This window comes from Pyricularia oryzae, chromosome 5 (genome assembly GCF_000002495.2).
Source record: "Pyricularia oryzae 70-15 chromosome 5, whole genome shotgun sequence".
Taxonomy (NCBI): Eukaryota; Fungi; Ascomycota; class Sordariomycetes; order Magnaporthales; family Pyriculariaceae; genus Pyricularia; species Pyricularia oryzae.
In genome coordinates this window covers 3,654,500-3,669,024 of record NC_017852.1, presented here as the reverse complement: position 1 = coordinate 3,669,024, position 14,525 = coordinate 3,654,500, and the positions used below count along the sequence as shown (strand labels likewise).

Below are 14,525 nucleotides of genomic sequence, written 5' to 3'. Positions count from 1 at the left end.
GTATATTGGAGGCAAACAATGAAAGTCCTCGTGTTCTGTTTTTCTATCAAAACAGTCCAGGACGGCTAACCATGACCCAAGCCGGGCCACAATACGCACTCGGCGTATTGTCGATTTGCCATGACGAAAGTACACCAAGAAAATAGAAAAAACCAAAACGGATGCAGAAAACCACCGAGTTGATGATCGGGGCGGGAAATCGACGATTTCCAATTGCGACTGTATAATGCATTCCATTGTCCATTTTCTTCGGTAATGTCTCGGGGGGAAAATACATTTCTCGTGGCGTGGGACTCGGGAGATTTGCTCGTCAGGCATTCCAAATACGAAAACGTACAAAGAGCGAGGCAAATGTTTGAGACAAAAGATATTGTCTCATGACTGCTAGCCGTCTTTGTCCTGAAGGCTGGGCAATAGGTCATCAGTGCGTCACGTGAAGAGCACCACCGTTTTCTCGAGTGCAGTTGAAATCAGTCACGTGATTCAGGGGTAATGCAGGCTTGCGGTGGGTGCAGGGTAGGTACTTGTACCACATAGGATGAGGGATGCGATCACAAACGATGTGCATACCTACCTGACAAGCTGACTACGTAAATGCCTAAAATAACCAAAACAAATATCCCGGGCTGGCTGTCTGTCCTTGATCACATTTTCCAATATCGCTCACCATCTCCATCTCTCCAACCTCCCGCAATTTCCGTCCTGTTCTTGCACCGCGGGTTGTAGTGATCCTCGACAGTTCCAAAAGGAAACATGGCCACGAAGCATACCTCGTCCACCGATGCACAAGTCCCACATTTTTTCCAAGTACTCCAGTTTAGCCTCGACTTTAAGCCTTGCAAGTACTGCTTTGGCTTTGCAAGCGAAGCGTCCTTGTGGCCGAGAATCTCCCACATGTCTATCAGAGTCGAGCAGATGTCTTCAGACACGGTTTCAACGGCCGTGAATAGGAGCTCGTCTTCCTGCGTCCAGCTCGGCCTCGTCAGCAAGGCTGTCTCAAGATGCTTGGCTCGGCATCTTTCAAGAGACGGTTTTGCGTCTGAATCGTCAAAATTAATGTAGGAATACAGCAAAAAGTTGACTTCTTGCCGCATGTCCTCTACTGTGATGTCCTCCTTGGACAAGAATGCAAGCCTATCCGAGTATCGTCCCACCAGCAGGTCCACGATACCTTGCCAGTCGATATTGTTGCCAGTGTGTCGCTGGACCGCCATGGTTTCTTGTACCTTGGACTTGATCGCTGCTCTTTCTTCGTTTGTAGCATTGACCACTCGAGGCATCTCGCTCCTCTGCGTATCCGGATTCGTGAGGTTGATGTTGTAAAAGTAGGCCGACACTATACTCGACCAGTCGATATTCAGTCTGGTCTTTGGGAAGCCATCCTATTACCTGTGTGTTAGTCTGGACCCCGGGACAGTGACAAATCACCCAAAGTCTCCAGAACCGGGAATCGAAACTCACATATCTCAACCCGACTGCCCGTACCCACTCGAACGCGTGCACTTGGGGGTCCACCCAGCCCGTCTCATTACTCAACGCCGTGGCATCGAGACTGATCAGATCCAGCCCTCCACCCTCCTCAAAGTGGCAGTATATGATCTCGAAGCCCACCTCCATGCGCATGATGCCGTCTATGCGCCCGCCGCCTTGCCGAGCCCACTCGTCAGCCACTTCGCACAGCTCTTTGGCCCGATCACTCTCCCCGGAGACGCCTCCGCCCGGCACCCCTTCAAACTCCCCGGGCGTCTTGCCCCGCAGGATAAAGTCCTGGGTGTCCAGCGTGCCATACTTTGACTTGCCGGCGCCCATGCCGTCGACGTACAGCAGGTTGAGCGGACGGGCCGCTCTGTACGTGTGCAGGTAGCCACGTGTCGGGCGGGACACGTTCGAACCCCGTCTCCCATCTTCCGATATGCTCATGGGATGTTGAGAGTCTTGGTCGGACAAGAACAAGACGGGCTTTGCGCCGTGAGCCGAGTGGGCCCGCCTCCAGTCGTGCCATTCCTCAACGTCCACGCCATCAGGGTCACGACCCGGACCACGGCCAGGACCACGACTGGGATCCCAGGGTGTGGCAAAAAACTGCGAGTGCTCAATCTCAAAGGCGAGCCACTCGAAACCCGTCGGCCTGTCCGGCCTCTGTGAGCCGTGAAAGAAATAGCTACCTTCTGGCACGGTGGCGCGGAAGAATGACATGCCGTTGTGGTCCGTCGAGGAACCCCATTGGCGGCCGGCAGAGTGCAGCGTAGTGAAGATCCGGTGGGCGTTGTGGCGTGCTGCGTCTTTGTTGGGGAGTATGTGCGGTGTTGGTGGTGACCACTCCAAGGCTGGTCCTTTGTTGGATGCGCCGATGGTCGGCCTGGCTAGATGTAGGAGCCCAAGAAGGGACCCGACTGACGGTGCATGCATTGCTGTGTCGTCTTGTCTGTTTGATTTGGTTCTTTACTGTAGATAACCATCAAAATCATAGCGCTTTTGGAGGTCATGAAAAGATTTCGAGGCAACAAGAAGTTGATGTAGCAATTGACGCGGGACAATTTCACATTTCAAAAGTCCAAGGTCAGCAGCTAGCTTGAGTCACTCAAGCTCGTTGCATGTCATGGCACCAGGCATCTTTGAGGTGACGACTGAGCACTTGATTGGCCAAAGATGCCGTATCGTGCGACAAAGCCGCAACAGCTAGGACCAGACTGCCGTGTAACAGCATGGTGGAGCGAATGAGGCGACTGCCTTATCTTGCCATTTGCATGCGAATTAGAATCGTTGAATGTTTAGCAAGAGATAGGTCAGGTATATAGAGGACATTTGAATATAATGACGATTAAAAATGGGAGTAATCGAATCATTCTGGACCTGAAGTATAATAATTCGAGGGATGAAAAAAGGGCACAGCATTGAACCCCGAAAATTATCAGATGGACAATTTGGTGTGCCGGGCCCCTCTACGTCATTCTGGATAAGACTGTTAATACTGCCGCCCTACTCTTCTACAGGTGTTGAATCCTTTTGTCGTTTTCGGCACGATTTTTTTAAACAAAATCTCCTTGCCCATGCCTTTCTTGTGAATAGCATACCAACTTAAATTATGGGAGTTTTCCGATTCAGGTTAGAGTTAGATTCGCGAGAGATATTTGGAATCTCTACATTCCACAAGCAGGCTTGGCTATTTGTCTCAGACGACGTCGCGGCCCAGACCAAGCTATGGTTCTCAGTTTCACACGCGCTCGACAAGGTGTGGTATTTTGCATTCCCGAGGAGCTCACACGTAGAATTTACGAGGTTGCCTGGGACCGTTTCTATGACAATATACCGAGAGAAAAAAAAAAAAAAAAAAAAAGAGGAGAAAAAAAGGGTCTCTCAAACTAGACTTTTGGGAGCTTGGTCATGAATACCGGAACGTACTCCGTGTTGACCAGGCAAGTCAGCCCTAATATTGACCTAAAGTCTTAGTTCTACAGTGAAGAGGTGATGAAGTGATGTCCAGACTTGGGCCCTCGGGTGCTAGGTAACCCTCAAACTGCCGCTCTGGAATCTCAACAGAAACAGTGTGGCTATATGCCTCACCTCAAATCCTGACCACCATCCGAACAGCTTGTCCTCGACATTTCCTCCCCGGTCCCATAGCTCAGTTGGTTAGAGCGTCGTACTAATATGTTGTCTCCTGATGGCATATCAAGTAATTGAGTATATGCGAAGGTCGAGAGTTCGACCCTCTCTGGGACCATAGGCTTGTTCGCCTCCTTTTTTGATGATGTTCCTTTTTGTTGTTGTCATCAGGGCGAGTTTTTTGTGTGTGGTTATTTGTGGGCGGGCGGATGGTGGGGGCGGATAGGTCAATTAGATCCCTGTTTAAGCGAGATATATAGGTACCTACAGTACCTACTTAGCTATCCTACCGGACACGATCACAAGTTTCACAAACACGGCTTACAGACCCAGAAGTGAATGAAGGAATATCACTCATATCTCTCTGTTACTTATAGGTTGCAGTCTGCCACGCAAGCCTTGTTAGCAGAAAAGAATCCCTCAATACAGGGAAGTGGGCAAAGATACCTGTAGTCACACTTGCCTTAAAAGAAGTTTGCGCGTACCTGACCTTAGCGTCGCATTCGTCCTACTATCCATGTAAGCACGGGCCCCATCCGCGGAAATGAATCCAGCCCAAGCGAAGCAGGCCAAACCTTGTTAGGCGCCTTGCCGTTGCAGAGTCCCCTCGCTGCGCAATTTGTCGTACTTCTTCGTCTCGCGCTCACGATTTAGACACCGCACCGTCTTCACCAGACAATGCCTTCGCAATAGAGTCGAGTCGCGGATCTCTACGCGACGGCGACATGCCACTCATTTAATTACCTGGTCGACTTGTACATGCATAGCATCGACCTGGCGTATTCATCGCCTTCCATTCATTTTATTGATTATACCATCCCTCGGTCTTGGCAGCCCGAGGTCGATCGCCGCAACCCGCGCGCACTAATTCACCACTGTATTGAGCCAAACCTTGCGAACCCCATGCAGCCACCATCATGCGCCGTCCCGCACTCCTTTCTCCACGGTCTCTGATCACCACGATCTGCACCACCACCGCCGCCTTCTTCTCGACGACCGCAACGGCCTTGACCGAAGGCACCGTCTGGGCGACGCCGCACTCGCAGTACTCGTCGTCGGTCGGCGTTCTCGGCTGCAAGGTCAACACGAACCGCATCGCCTACTGGCCCGGCGTTGTCGACTGCGACAAGATTTGCATCTCTCTCAGTTACGAAAGCCGAAGCGTGAACCTGCTCCGCGTAGACACTTCGGAGGGCGCCTATGATGTTTCGTACGATGCTTGGAACTACCTGATCACCGGCGAGGGCGCGCGCCAGAAGCCCACTGCCGGCGGCGCCGTCGCCATGGAGTACCGCGAGGCACCCGCCGACGCCTGCAAGAGCCTCATCCACACCCCTGGCAACAAGCTGCCGCTCAGCGCGTCCAACAGCATGAACTTCCTCGCCAGCTGTCTGGAGCAGCCGAACAGCTGGGTTGCCAAGAATTACGTGCTCTATAATGTTCTCGATCCCATCTGCTCTTGGGGCAACGACGAGACGTGCACGCTCAACTGGCCTACCGAAAACCAGGCCAAGTGCAAGTCTGGGCTGGGTACGCCGTCGGTTCTGAGCAATCAACCGGTTTACAACATTGAGTACCCCACAGGCAAGACGGTGCTGGCTTCTAACGGCTCGGTTGTCGAGAGCCCTCCGGACGACAATGCGGCAACGATCAACCAAAGTCCTGGGAGATCTGCCATTGTATTTGCTCTTTTCGCTACCGCCTCGACATGGCTATTTCCTACAATTTTAGACTTATTATAGCCCCGAGAGACTACGCTCCTCGAAAATGGGCAAAACATTTTACCTTCACTTCTCTGACCAATATTTTGGTATATACTTCTTCTGCCTGTCGCGGGGGCGAGGGCTCAAACGTTTGGATACCCCATGTATGCATTGTATGTACCTTTGTGTATGTGTATATCTCTGATGATGATCACATATTTTTGGAAGTTTACATAAACAATTTATTCTATTTTTATAAGCCATGTGTCGCACGGAACTTGTCCGCCGATTCAGTGGTCGGATCGGACATGCGCTTAAGCCGGCAGGCGGACGACCTGCGTTTGAATGGTCGAGAACTGTCTACTACTACACTGCACAATACTTGTCGACGCAGATCATCAAAACGTCATCAGCCTTGTTTTCAGCTCAGCCCTAATACAAGCAAACAGATGCGAATCATGACCAAATCCGCACCTGGCATCAACTTGCCGCATGGCACCCCGCTTCCGCCTTCAGTTGCCCACTGTCACACTGCCAATCCCCACGAGCTTACGAATCGAGGGGCATGGCATCATCAGCCAAGACTTGATTCCTGCTTCTGGACCAAAGAGAAATCAAGTCGCAATTGGGAATTATCCATCGTTTGAGAACTTGACCTGTACTGCTAAAGTGACTCTGCTTGTGACTTGAAAGGCTTCCAATAATTCAACAGCTGCCAAAATCGTCTGATCATTCATCTGGTACTGACACAAATCAATTCATTCACACAGTACCTGAGCCTATCAACACTCACGCCCGCACATAGACATCTCCCACCAACATCCCTGCATATTGAACAATGTCTGAGCTGGTCTCCCGGCTGACAGACCTCAACCCCTTCTCGTCCAAGACCCGCGCCGAGCGTGAGGTCGACGATGAGGACAAGGGTGAGGAGATTGACGACCACACCGTCGCCGGCGGCGGCCACGGCGGCCGGTCGTCCGACATCACAAAGACGCAGCTGCGCATCAGCCACGCGCTGCGCTGCCTGATAGCCTCCAAGGGCATCCTCACCGAGGCTGAAGCCGGCCTGGCGAGCCAGACCATGACCCCGGCCCTGCGCCAGCTCCTAGACAGGCCGCACATCCACGTCCCGCCGGAGCTGACGGACCGCTCGCACCCCCTGCCCGAGTACTTTGTCAGCTCCAGCCACAACACGTACCTGGTCGCGCACCAGCTGTACGGAACGTCGTGCGCCACCGCCTACAGGACCGCGCTGCGCACCGGGTCGCGCTGCGTGGAGATTGACGCCTGGGACAACGGCGACAACCGCAGCGAGCCCAAGGTCACGCACGGCTACACGCTCGTGTCCAACATCCCCTTCCGTCTCGTCTGCGAGACCATCCGGGACGTCGTGGACGAGGAGGCCGCGCAGGCGCAGAAGCTCCCCGTAGGCGCCGACGCCGCCGAGCGCGAGGATGAGAGGTACCGCCCCGCGCCCATCCTGCTCTCGCTCGAGAACCACTGCGACGCGGCGGGCCAGCTGCGGCTCGTGGAGATCATGCGCGAGGTGTTTGGCCACCGGCTGCTCGACAAGCCGGTCCGCGACAAGGGCCATGCCGAACAGGAGGGCAGTGGAGAGCACGTCAGGCTGGACGAGCTCGGGTCCAAGATTGCAGTCATTGTCGAGTACCACCTGTCGGAGGAGGCGGAGCTGTCGGACGACGAGGACGACTCCTCCTCGTGTGACGAGGCCGAGCGCAAGGACCGCGAGCAGTACAAGGCCGAAGCCAAGGCGACGCGCGAGACCATCATCATCCCCGAGCTGGAGGAGCTGGGCGTGTACGCGCAGAGCGTCAAGCTGGCCAACGACGCCTGGTTCGACGCCACGGAGCAGGCGCGCGACCAGACCCAGCCCCTGGCGCTCCCGCACCACCACCTCATCAACATCTCCGAGTCGGGCCTGTCGCGCCACCTCCCCGAGGCGGCCGGCAAGATCGCCGCGCACAACGCCCAGCACCTGATGCGCGTCTACCCCAAGGGCACGCGCATCTCGTCGCGCAACATGAAGGTGATTCCGTTCTGGGCCGTCGGCGCGCAGATCTGCGCCATGAACTGGCAGACCTTTGGCGCCAACATGCAGATGAACGAGGCGCTGTTTGCCGGCACCGACGGCTACGTCCTCAAGCCCCAGGCGCTGCGGAGTGGGGGGAGCGGCGTCACGAAGCCGCGCCGCCGCAGGCTGAGGCTGCATGTCGCTGGCGCCTCGGACATTCCCCTGCCTTCTGGCCGGGAGCCGGACGAGATCAAGCCGTACCTGACGTGCACGCTAGCGTACGGGGGCACGAGCCTCAAGGAGGTGAAGCGCAAGACGTCCCCCTACAAGCAGCACAAGGTTGGCTTCCTGCACCGCGGGGAGAACCCGCCGCCGACGGACCCGGTCTGGGATGAGGAGCTGGTGTGGGACGAGTTTGAGGACGACGAGTTGGTCTTTTTGCGCCTGTACATCAAGAGCGACGACTCCTTTGCCAGGAACCCCATTCTCACTGTCGCGCCGATCAGGTTGCTGTATGCGGTCGACGGGTGGACGTTTATCAGGATGCTGGATCTCAAGGGCCACGAGACACGGTGTGCTTTGTTGGTCAGGTTTGAGATTGAGGATTTGTAATAATTTTCGTAGCTTTTTGGTGTATTTGAGGGGTATGGTTATGGTTTTAAGACTAATGATTTTTACTTTTTATTGGTATTTGGGGCTGAAATGCAATCTGATGGCTTGTGCATTGTTGTACGACATTAAACGTCATGATAGAAAGACGCATTATGATACACCACGAGTTAATTGCATTTGGTAGTCTTGCATATCGTAACAACGGCAACATACTACACGGCCTCACAAAGACCAAACAAGCTACTTCCTCCCCATACACCAGAGCTTCCTCTCCCACACCTCTCAAGACTTGTCAAACCTGTTGCCAACAGTCTTCCAGTTGATGACGTTCCAGATGGCAGAGAAGTACTCGGCCTTGCGGTTCTGGTACTGCAGGTAGTAGGCGTGCTCCCAAGCATCGATACCCAGCAGCGGGGCCAGGTTGCCCGCGACGGGGTCCTGGTTCGCCCTGGTGACGATGGACAGGGCGCCGGTGGTCTTGTCCTTGGCCAGCCAGGCCCAGCCGCTGCCCTGGATGCCGGCCAGCGTCGTGTTCATCTGCTTGGTGAAGGTCTCAAACGAGCCAAAGGTGGCGTCGATGCCGGCCCTGAGCTTGCCGTCGGGCTCGCCGCCGCCCTCGCGCGAGGCGGGGGCCAGGTTCTCCCAGAACAGCGAGTGGTTGACGTGGCCGCCGCCGTGGAAGTTGAGGAGCGGGGCGACGGCGGCGGCGGCCTGGGGCGTGGGCGCCTCGGCGATGGCCTGCACGGCGCTGTTGTAGCCCTGCACGTACGTGTTGTGGTGCTTGGAGTGGTGGAGCTCCATGATCTCGGCCGAGATGTAGGGCTCGAGCGCGCCGTAGTCGTCTGTTTTGGGGCGAGTCGTTAGTCAATTGCAACGATGCGCGTCGTTGTAGGTTAGAATCGACAATGGATCACGTACACTTCAGGTCGGGGAGTGTGGCCTTGCCGCGGACAAAGCTGGTGCTGGCCATGGCAGCAGGCTTGAAAGCGCGCGAGCGAAGAGCTCCACGGACGGCGGGTGTTGTACGGATGAGAGACGCCATTGTTAATGTTGATTATTATTGGACTGTGGTTGTTTGAAGTCGAATCAATTGAGAGTGATTAGGACAGAGACGGGTTCTGTCAAAGGTAGGCTTCTTTGATTTCGAATAGACTCGGTCCGGTGGAAGTCTTTGGAAGTGGAGAGCTTCGGCGATGACATCAAGTTTACGCCCGCGCATTCGGAGCTCGGAGCCGAGCTTGTCATTGGTCAGCAACGGGACCCGCTGGCCGTTGGCTTGTCTGCGCTGCTGTGGCTAAAAGCTAGTGTACGGAGAGAGTTGCAGTGGCTTGTGCTGGAGTCCCAGGGGCTGGTAGGGGTACGTACCTGCAGGGATTGAAACCCCACCAGTCTTGATACTCCTGGCATGTAATTGCATCACTCCATCCCACCAAACAAAGGGACTTTTCGTCGCGCTCATTACATGCAAAGACGCGTCCATCGCGAGTCGGCGATGAGAAATAATCGTACAACTGAGGACGGCGACACTTGATGTCAATCCTTCAAGATGTCTTATTACGACATTGATGCCATCCTTACCGATGCAGAGGTACATATGCACATGCCCAAAATCTCGAACTAAAAAAAAAGCTCTGTCCGTCCCGCGCCACTCACTTACACCGTCACCACCTCCCCTCACAGAAAGTCCCCTGCGAGTTCCAGCTCGACGTCCCGGAGCTCGGCTACCTGGACAACACACCATCACACGCCCTCAAGGCCGGCACCAAAGTAAACCTGCCGCTATGGCTGGCTGAGATGCTGGCGTTGGCCAACACGACGCACCCAAGCAGCGCCGACCCCGACGACGCCCGGTCCTTTGTGTCGCTGAACCTGCCCAACCCGCTCGCCGACGACGTCATCCAGGCCCTCAAGGCCGACCCTCGCTCCGTGCCGCTGCGCGACCGCAGCCCGCACTTCTTCTCGCTCAGCACGCGCGTGCTCGACCTGTTTGAGGAGCGGGAGCTGGCTTCCGTTTTGCGCAAGAGCTTCGTCGTCAGGGCGGGCGACGTCGGGCTGCATGCGAGAAAGGTTGGCGGCGGTGGAGGTGGGCACAACGCTGGCGGCAGGGGCAAGGATGACGACAAGGGGAGTAATATCGGGCTCGGCGGGCAGAGCGAGGAGTTCCTGAGGGGGCTGGACGAGTGGGAGAGGAATCTGTTTAGGAAGGCGCATGAGGGTACCAAGGCTGGGGGTGAGTGGATGGACAGTGTCAAGAAGAACTGAGGTGATGACTTCTTGTTGCGCCATTACGCAGCGGGGGTGACAGCAACGACTGGGACCTCCGGGACGCAATCAAAGCAGCCGAGCTGGGCGCAAAGACCGCCGGTAGTCTGCCGAGGACTTTTTTGCTCGACGTCTAGCTTGCGGGTGGTATTCTGGCCACAGAGGCAACCATGCTACACTCGCAACATAGGCCGGGGTATCTGCGCATATGATTATCTTGCGCCATTCATGCAAATGCCTGGGGTCGGAGCCTTCTGTGGAAGGGAGATGGCACAACGCTCACAAATAGCTTACGGCTACTATTACTGGCCGTTTGCTTTTTCATTTGATAACAGACGAGGCTATGGTATAAAGACGAATGATTTATGAACAACCACATATAGAATAAGACAAGTCATGTTTTCCAGGTAATGTTTATCAATAGCTATTACAGGGTGAATATGTTGCAGGTGAGAGAATTTAAAACGTCCAAACGTACTGACAAAACAAACAGTGGTATGTTTTTAACAAAGAACAAAGGAGCTAAGGTGAAAATGCCGACAAATGAAAATCAAGACGATCAAGGCGTTTCATGAATGGAACGATGCCGCGTTTGTACTGCACCAAGGACCGAACGAGCAGAGGCGCCAAGCAATCACCTGTGGCCTTGCTTCAAGATCTCTACAGCATCAGTCCAGCAACGACTGGTGGCAATATCGACTGCCGTCCGACCAGTATCGTCCTTGAGCTCAAGGTCGACAACGCCCCCGCTGGTCCTGCGGACGTGGTCAACCAGCAACTTCAAGACGGACAGCTCTCCGCTCTCAACCGCCTGCATGATGCCGTTCCAGCCGCGGTACATGCGGTTCACGTCGGCGCCCTTCTTGAGCAGCAGGTGGAGCACGTCCATGTCCCCGTCGCCCTTGTAGCTCCGCACGGCCTTGACCAGCGGCAGGTGCTCGCCGGGCGAGTTGACGTCGGCGCCGGCGTCCTCGATCAGGAAGCGCACCATCTTCTTGTTGCCCTCGCGGATGGCCGAGGTGAGCGGGGAGAAGACGCCGGAGCGGCGGTCCTCGATGCTCACGCCGGCCTTGAGCAGCAGCTTGACGCTCTCGAGCTGGTCCGCCACGACGGCCATCTCCAGCACGCCCCTGAAGGCGCCCGGGTCGCTCAGCACGCCCAGCAGCTTCTGCAGGATGTGCGGGTGGCCGACGGCCATGTGCACCGGCCAGCCCTCGCCGCGCACGCTGGGGTCCGCGCCGCCCCGCAGCAGCGCGTCCACCATGTCGGGCTTGTTCTCCCGGATGGCGGTCGTCAGCGCCGTGCGGCCCTCGGCGCTGCGGTCGTTGGGGTCCGCGCGCTTCTCGGCCAGCAGCCACGCCAGCGCGTCCGCGTTGCCCACCGCCACGGCCGTCTCGCAGATGCCCGGGGGCGAGGACAGGTCGCCGCCGGCCTCGACCAGCTTCGGCAGGTAGTAGGCGGTGCGGAAGTGCGTCACGCACTTGAAGCAGGGGTACTCGGCGGACGACAGGTTCGGGTCCGCGCCGGCGGCCAGCATCAAGTCAAAGAGGTCCTTGCGGTCGTCGCGGATCGACGTGCACAGCGGCGTCCACACGCCGTCCTTGCGGGCGTTGACGTCGACGCCGGCCGCGAGCAGGATGCGCACGGCGTCGGGGTTGTTGATGGACACGGCCAGCTCCAGCACGCCGGGGGCCTTTTTGGGGTCTGCGCCGCGCGCCAGGAGGATCTCGAGGCAGGCGGGCTGCGAGGTGGACGGCCACAGCATGTGCTTTGGCCCCGGGAGGTTGGGGTTGGCGCCGTGGTCGAGCAGGGCGGTGACGACGTCGACGCGGCCGCCGTTGGTGATGGCCTCGAACAGCGCCGTCTTGCCCTCGCGGCTCTTGGCGTTGGCGTCGGCGCCGTACTCGAGCAGCAGCTCCACCAGCCGGAGGGAGGCGTCGCGGCCGCCCACGGCCGAGATGAGCGGCGTGTTGCCCTGCGCAAACTGAATGTTGACGTCGGCGCCGTAGGTGAGCAGCAGCTGGGCCAGCTCGGGGCGCTGCTCGGCGATGGCGACGCCCAGGGGCAGCTCCGGGCCCGGGTTGTTGGTGCCGGCCAAGTTGGGGTCGGCGCCGTATTTGAGGAGCAGTTGGATGCCCTCGAGGAAGGCGACCTCGACGGCGTAGAGGAGCGGGGTGACGCCGTCCGAGTCTGCAGAGTTGGCATCGGCGCCGAAGCAGAGCAGCAGGCGCATGGTCTCGAGGTCGCGGTTGAGTATGGCTTCCCGGAGGATGTGGATGTCGTCGGGGTGAGTGTCGGGGGCGACGCCGCGGTCGAGGAGCTGCTCGACGACCTTGTGTTTCTGCGTCTGGACGGCACCGGCAAGCGCGGTCCGCAGGTTGGGGTTGTTGGCCGCCGCGACGTTTCTCGGTTGCCAGCGGGGCATTTGTTGAGGGTCTGCGTGGATCCGAACCGCCTTGATGGGGCCGCTCAGGTCCAGGCTCTCCAGATCGTCCAGCAACGTGTCTGCATCTGTCAAGCCCGGAGAGGTATTGTCGTCTTGCTCCAGAGACCTTGGCCGGTGGGGGTTGCTTTCCAGGCGGAGGTTTGCGCCGGGACCCAAGCGACCCGAGCCGATACTCTTTTCCGAAGGTGCGTTGTTCTTGGGGACTTTTGTGAGACGACCAGAAACGTTGTAGACCTTTTCTGGAACCGTGGGCACCTCTGGCCGTCTGGTGGGTTCTCGCCTGCGATTACTCGTTGCCACCGAGTCGCGGTCGTCAGCCGTGGTTAGGCTGCGGTTGTCGTTGAGGCTTCTGTTGTCAGACTTGTGACTTGCACTGCTGTACGGATTCCTGTTTGAGCTGAGACGGCGGAGGTGGCCAGGGCTGAGGTGGTCGTCGCCGCGGTCCCTCGTGACGTCGGTCAGCGAGTGCGTCGCCGACGAAGCCCTGTCCGGTAAGCCGATGGGCATTGCTGATATCTGGGGAGAAAGAGAAGGAATCTTGGGCAGGTCCAGCTGGGGTGCTGCGCCATTGTCCTTTTGGCTAATCTCCTCGAATGATCGCGACTTTTTGAGGTTGGTGGTGGATCGGCCCCGAGCCATGCGGTCAAGGGCAGCAGCCAGGCCCACGTAGCCCGAGCCGGCGGCGTCATCCGGAGAGGCGCTGCCCAGCGACCACTGGAACACGAGAGCGCTCATCCTCAGGGCGTCCCGCGACTTGCCGAGCGAGTCCCTCATCCTCGCGATGGACTTGTCGGCAAACATCATGCGCCAGCCCTTGCGGAGCTTGCCGCCCACGCCGCCGTTCTCGTAGCCCAGGAACTCGCGCATCATCTGATCCAGGATGATGAAGTCGGCGTTTGTCTGCTGGAACTTTGCGTGGAGCTCCTTTACCATGTCTTCGGGGAAGTGCTGCCCGGAGCGGAAGCACTCGGTCAGCCCGGCCTCGATGGCCCAGAGGATCCTGCATATGTCGAGAAAGTCTTGGGCCAGGTGCTTGAAGCCAAAGGGCGGGTGCTTGACCGCGCCGAGGAAGTCGAGCATCCTCACGGATATGGTGTTGCCCTGCAGAGTTGCTCTTGTGCAGAGCTCGAGCAGAGCATGCCTGCTCGAGTCTTCCATCATGGTGACGTCTGTGCTGCCGGATCGGTAAACGAAAGTTGTAGGTCTAGTAATGATATACTTGGGAGGGTTTCTTCTGGAACCTCTTTGTGACAATAGACAGTCCCTTACTGTAGATTGACTGTACAAAGTGCTGTTTATTATTTAGCAGCAATAGCAGCAAAGGCGTTGCAAAGGAAAAAAAGCAACTTCTCGGCCCATATGGAAAGCGGGCAACAACCAGCTTATACACCTGTATATCTAAGACATCATGAGGTAAGGGGTGCTTTCGACTAGTCAGGCCGTACTACACCAAAGCCGTATAGAGGCCGTCCATCCCTTAGACGCATGGCTTTTTTTTTTTTTTTTTTTTTTTCTTCAGCTCGCCCGAAACCCCGAAGGAGTGGCTGAAAAGCTCATTTCACCCAATGGGGTAGTGATGGCAGCACGAAGCCAATGGTTCAGGATCAAAAGATCAGGCCATTTCCCCATCCAAGAGACGCATTCATCACAGGGCTACGGAACTTTTTTTTTCCTTCGTTGGTCTGGGGCTGCCGCAAAAAGGGGGTAGCGTCGGCTTCCAGACTCGTGGCTGTAGAGGGACTAGACTAGAGAGAAAAAAAAATTGTCGATAGGAAAGCTAACAAGCGAGGGTCTAGGGCTTAGTTGATACCCTTTTCAGACTTGATGGGCGGGGATCGGTAGTTGACCTTTGTATGCAATT

The 14,525-nt window shown here is 56.6% G+C and overlaps 6 protein-coding genes and 1 non-coding gene across 7 annotated transcripts; 4 read left to right on the top strand and 3 right to left on the bottom strand.

The window, feature by feature from the left end:
• Positions 1 to 417: 417 nt before the first annotated feature.
• Positions 418 to 2,893, bottom strand: MGG_14711 (uncharacterized protein). The gene is made up of 2 exons (XM_003718853.1): positions 1,462 to 2,893; positions 418 to 1,382 (listed from the first exon to the last, which is right to left on the bottom strand). Exons 1-2 carry the CDS (start codon positions 2,407 to 2,409, stop codon positions 645 to 647), a joined length of 1,686 nt encoding a protein of 561 aa, XP_003718901.1. The 5' UTR covers positions 2,410 to 2,893; the 3' UTR covers positions 418 to 644.
• A 721-nt stretch (positions 2,894 to 3,614) lies between these two features.
• MGG_20253 lies at positions 3,615 to 3,724 on the top strand. Its single transcript has one exon. It is a non-coding gene; the product is annotated as a tRNA-Ile (tRNA).
• A 490-nt stretch (positions 3,725 to 4,214) lies between these two features.
• MGG_00210 (uncharacterized protein) lies at positions 4,215 to 5,572 on the top strand. The gene has a single exon (XM_003718852.1). The coding sequence runs from the start codon at positions 4,524 to 4,526 to the stop codon at positions 5,346 to 5,348; it is 825 nt and encodes a 274-aa protein (XP_003718900.1). The 5' UTR covers positions 4,215 to 4,523; the 3' UTR covers positions 5,349 to 5,572.
• Positions 5,573 to 5,893: 321 nt separating this feature from the next.
• MGG_00211 (1-phosphatidylinositol-4,5-bisphosphate phosphodiesterase delta-3) lies at positions 5,894 to 8,172 on the top strand. The gene has a single exon (XM_003718851.1). It carries the CDS (start codon positions 6,148 to 6,150, stop codon positions 7,954 to 7,956), a length of 1,809 nt encoding a protein of 602 aa, XP_003718899.1. The 5' UTR covers positions 5,894 to 6,147; the 3' UTR covers positions 7,957 to 8,172.
• MGG_00212 (superoxide dismutase) lies at positions 7,931 to 9,235 on the bottom strand. The gene is made up of 2 exons (XM_003718850.1): positions 8,875 to 9,235; positions 7,931 to 8,798 (listed from the first exon to the last, which is right to left on the bottom strand). Exons 1-2 carry the CDS (start codon positions 8,996 to 8,998, stop codon positions 8,239 to 8,241), a joined length of 684 nt encoding a protein of 227 aa, XP_003718898.1. The 5' UTR covers positions 8,999 to 9,235; the 3' UTR covers positions 7,931 to 8,238.
• A 148-nt stretch (positions 9,236 to 9,383) lies between these two features.
• Positions 9,384 to 10,629, top strand: MGG_00213 (DNA replication complex GINS protein PSF3). The gene is made up of 2 exons (XM_003718849.1): positions 9,384 to 9,544; positions 9,637 to 10,629. Exons 1-2 carry the CDS (start codon positions 9,503 to 9,505, stop codon positions 10,216 to 10,218), a joined length of 624 nt encoding a protein of 207 aa, XP_003718897.1. The 5' UTR covers positions 9,384 to 9,502; the 3' UTR covers positions 10,219 to 10,629.
• On the bottom strand, positions 10,617 to 14,036 carry MGG_11634 (ankyrin repeat and SOCS box protein 16). Its single transcript, XM_003718848.1, has one exon. It carries the CDS (start codon positions 13,823 to 13,825, stop codon positions 10,853 to 10,855), a length of 2,973 nt encoding a protein of 990 aa, XP_003718896.1. The 5' UTR covers positions 13,826 to 14,036; the 3' UTR covers positions 10,617 to 10,852.
• Positions 14,037 to 14,525: the final 489 nt, after the last annotated feature.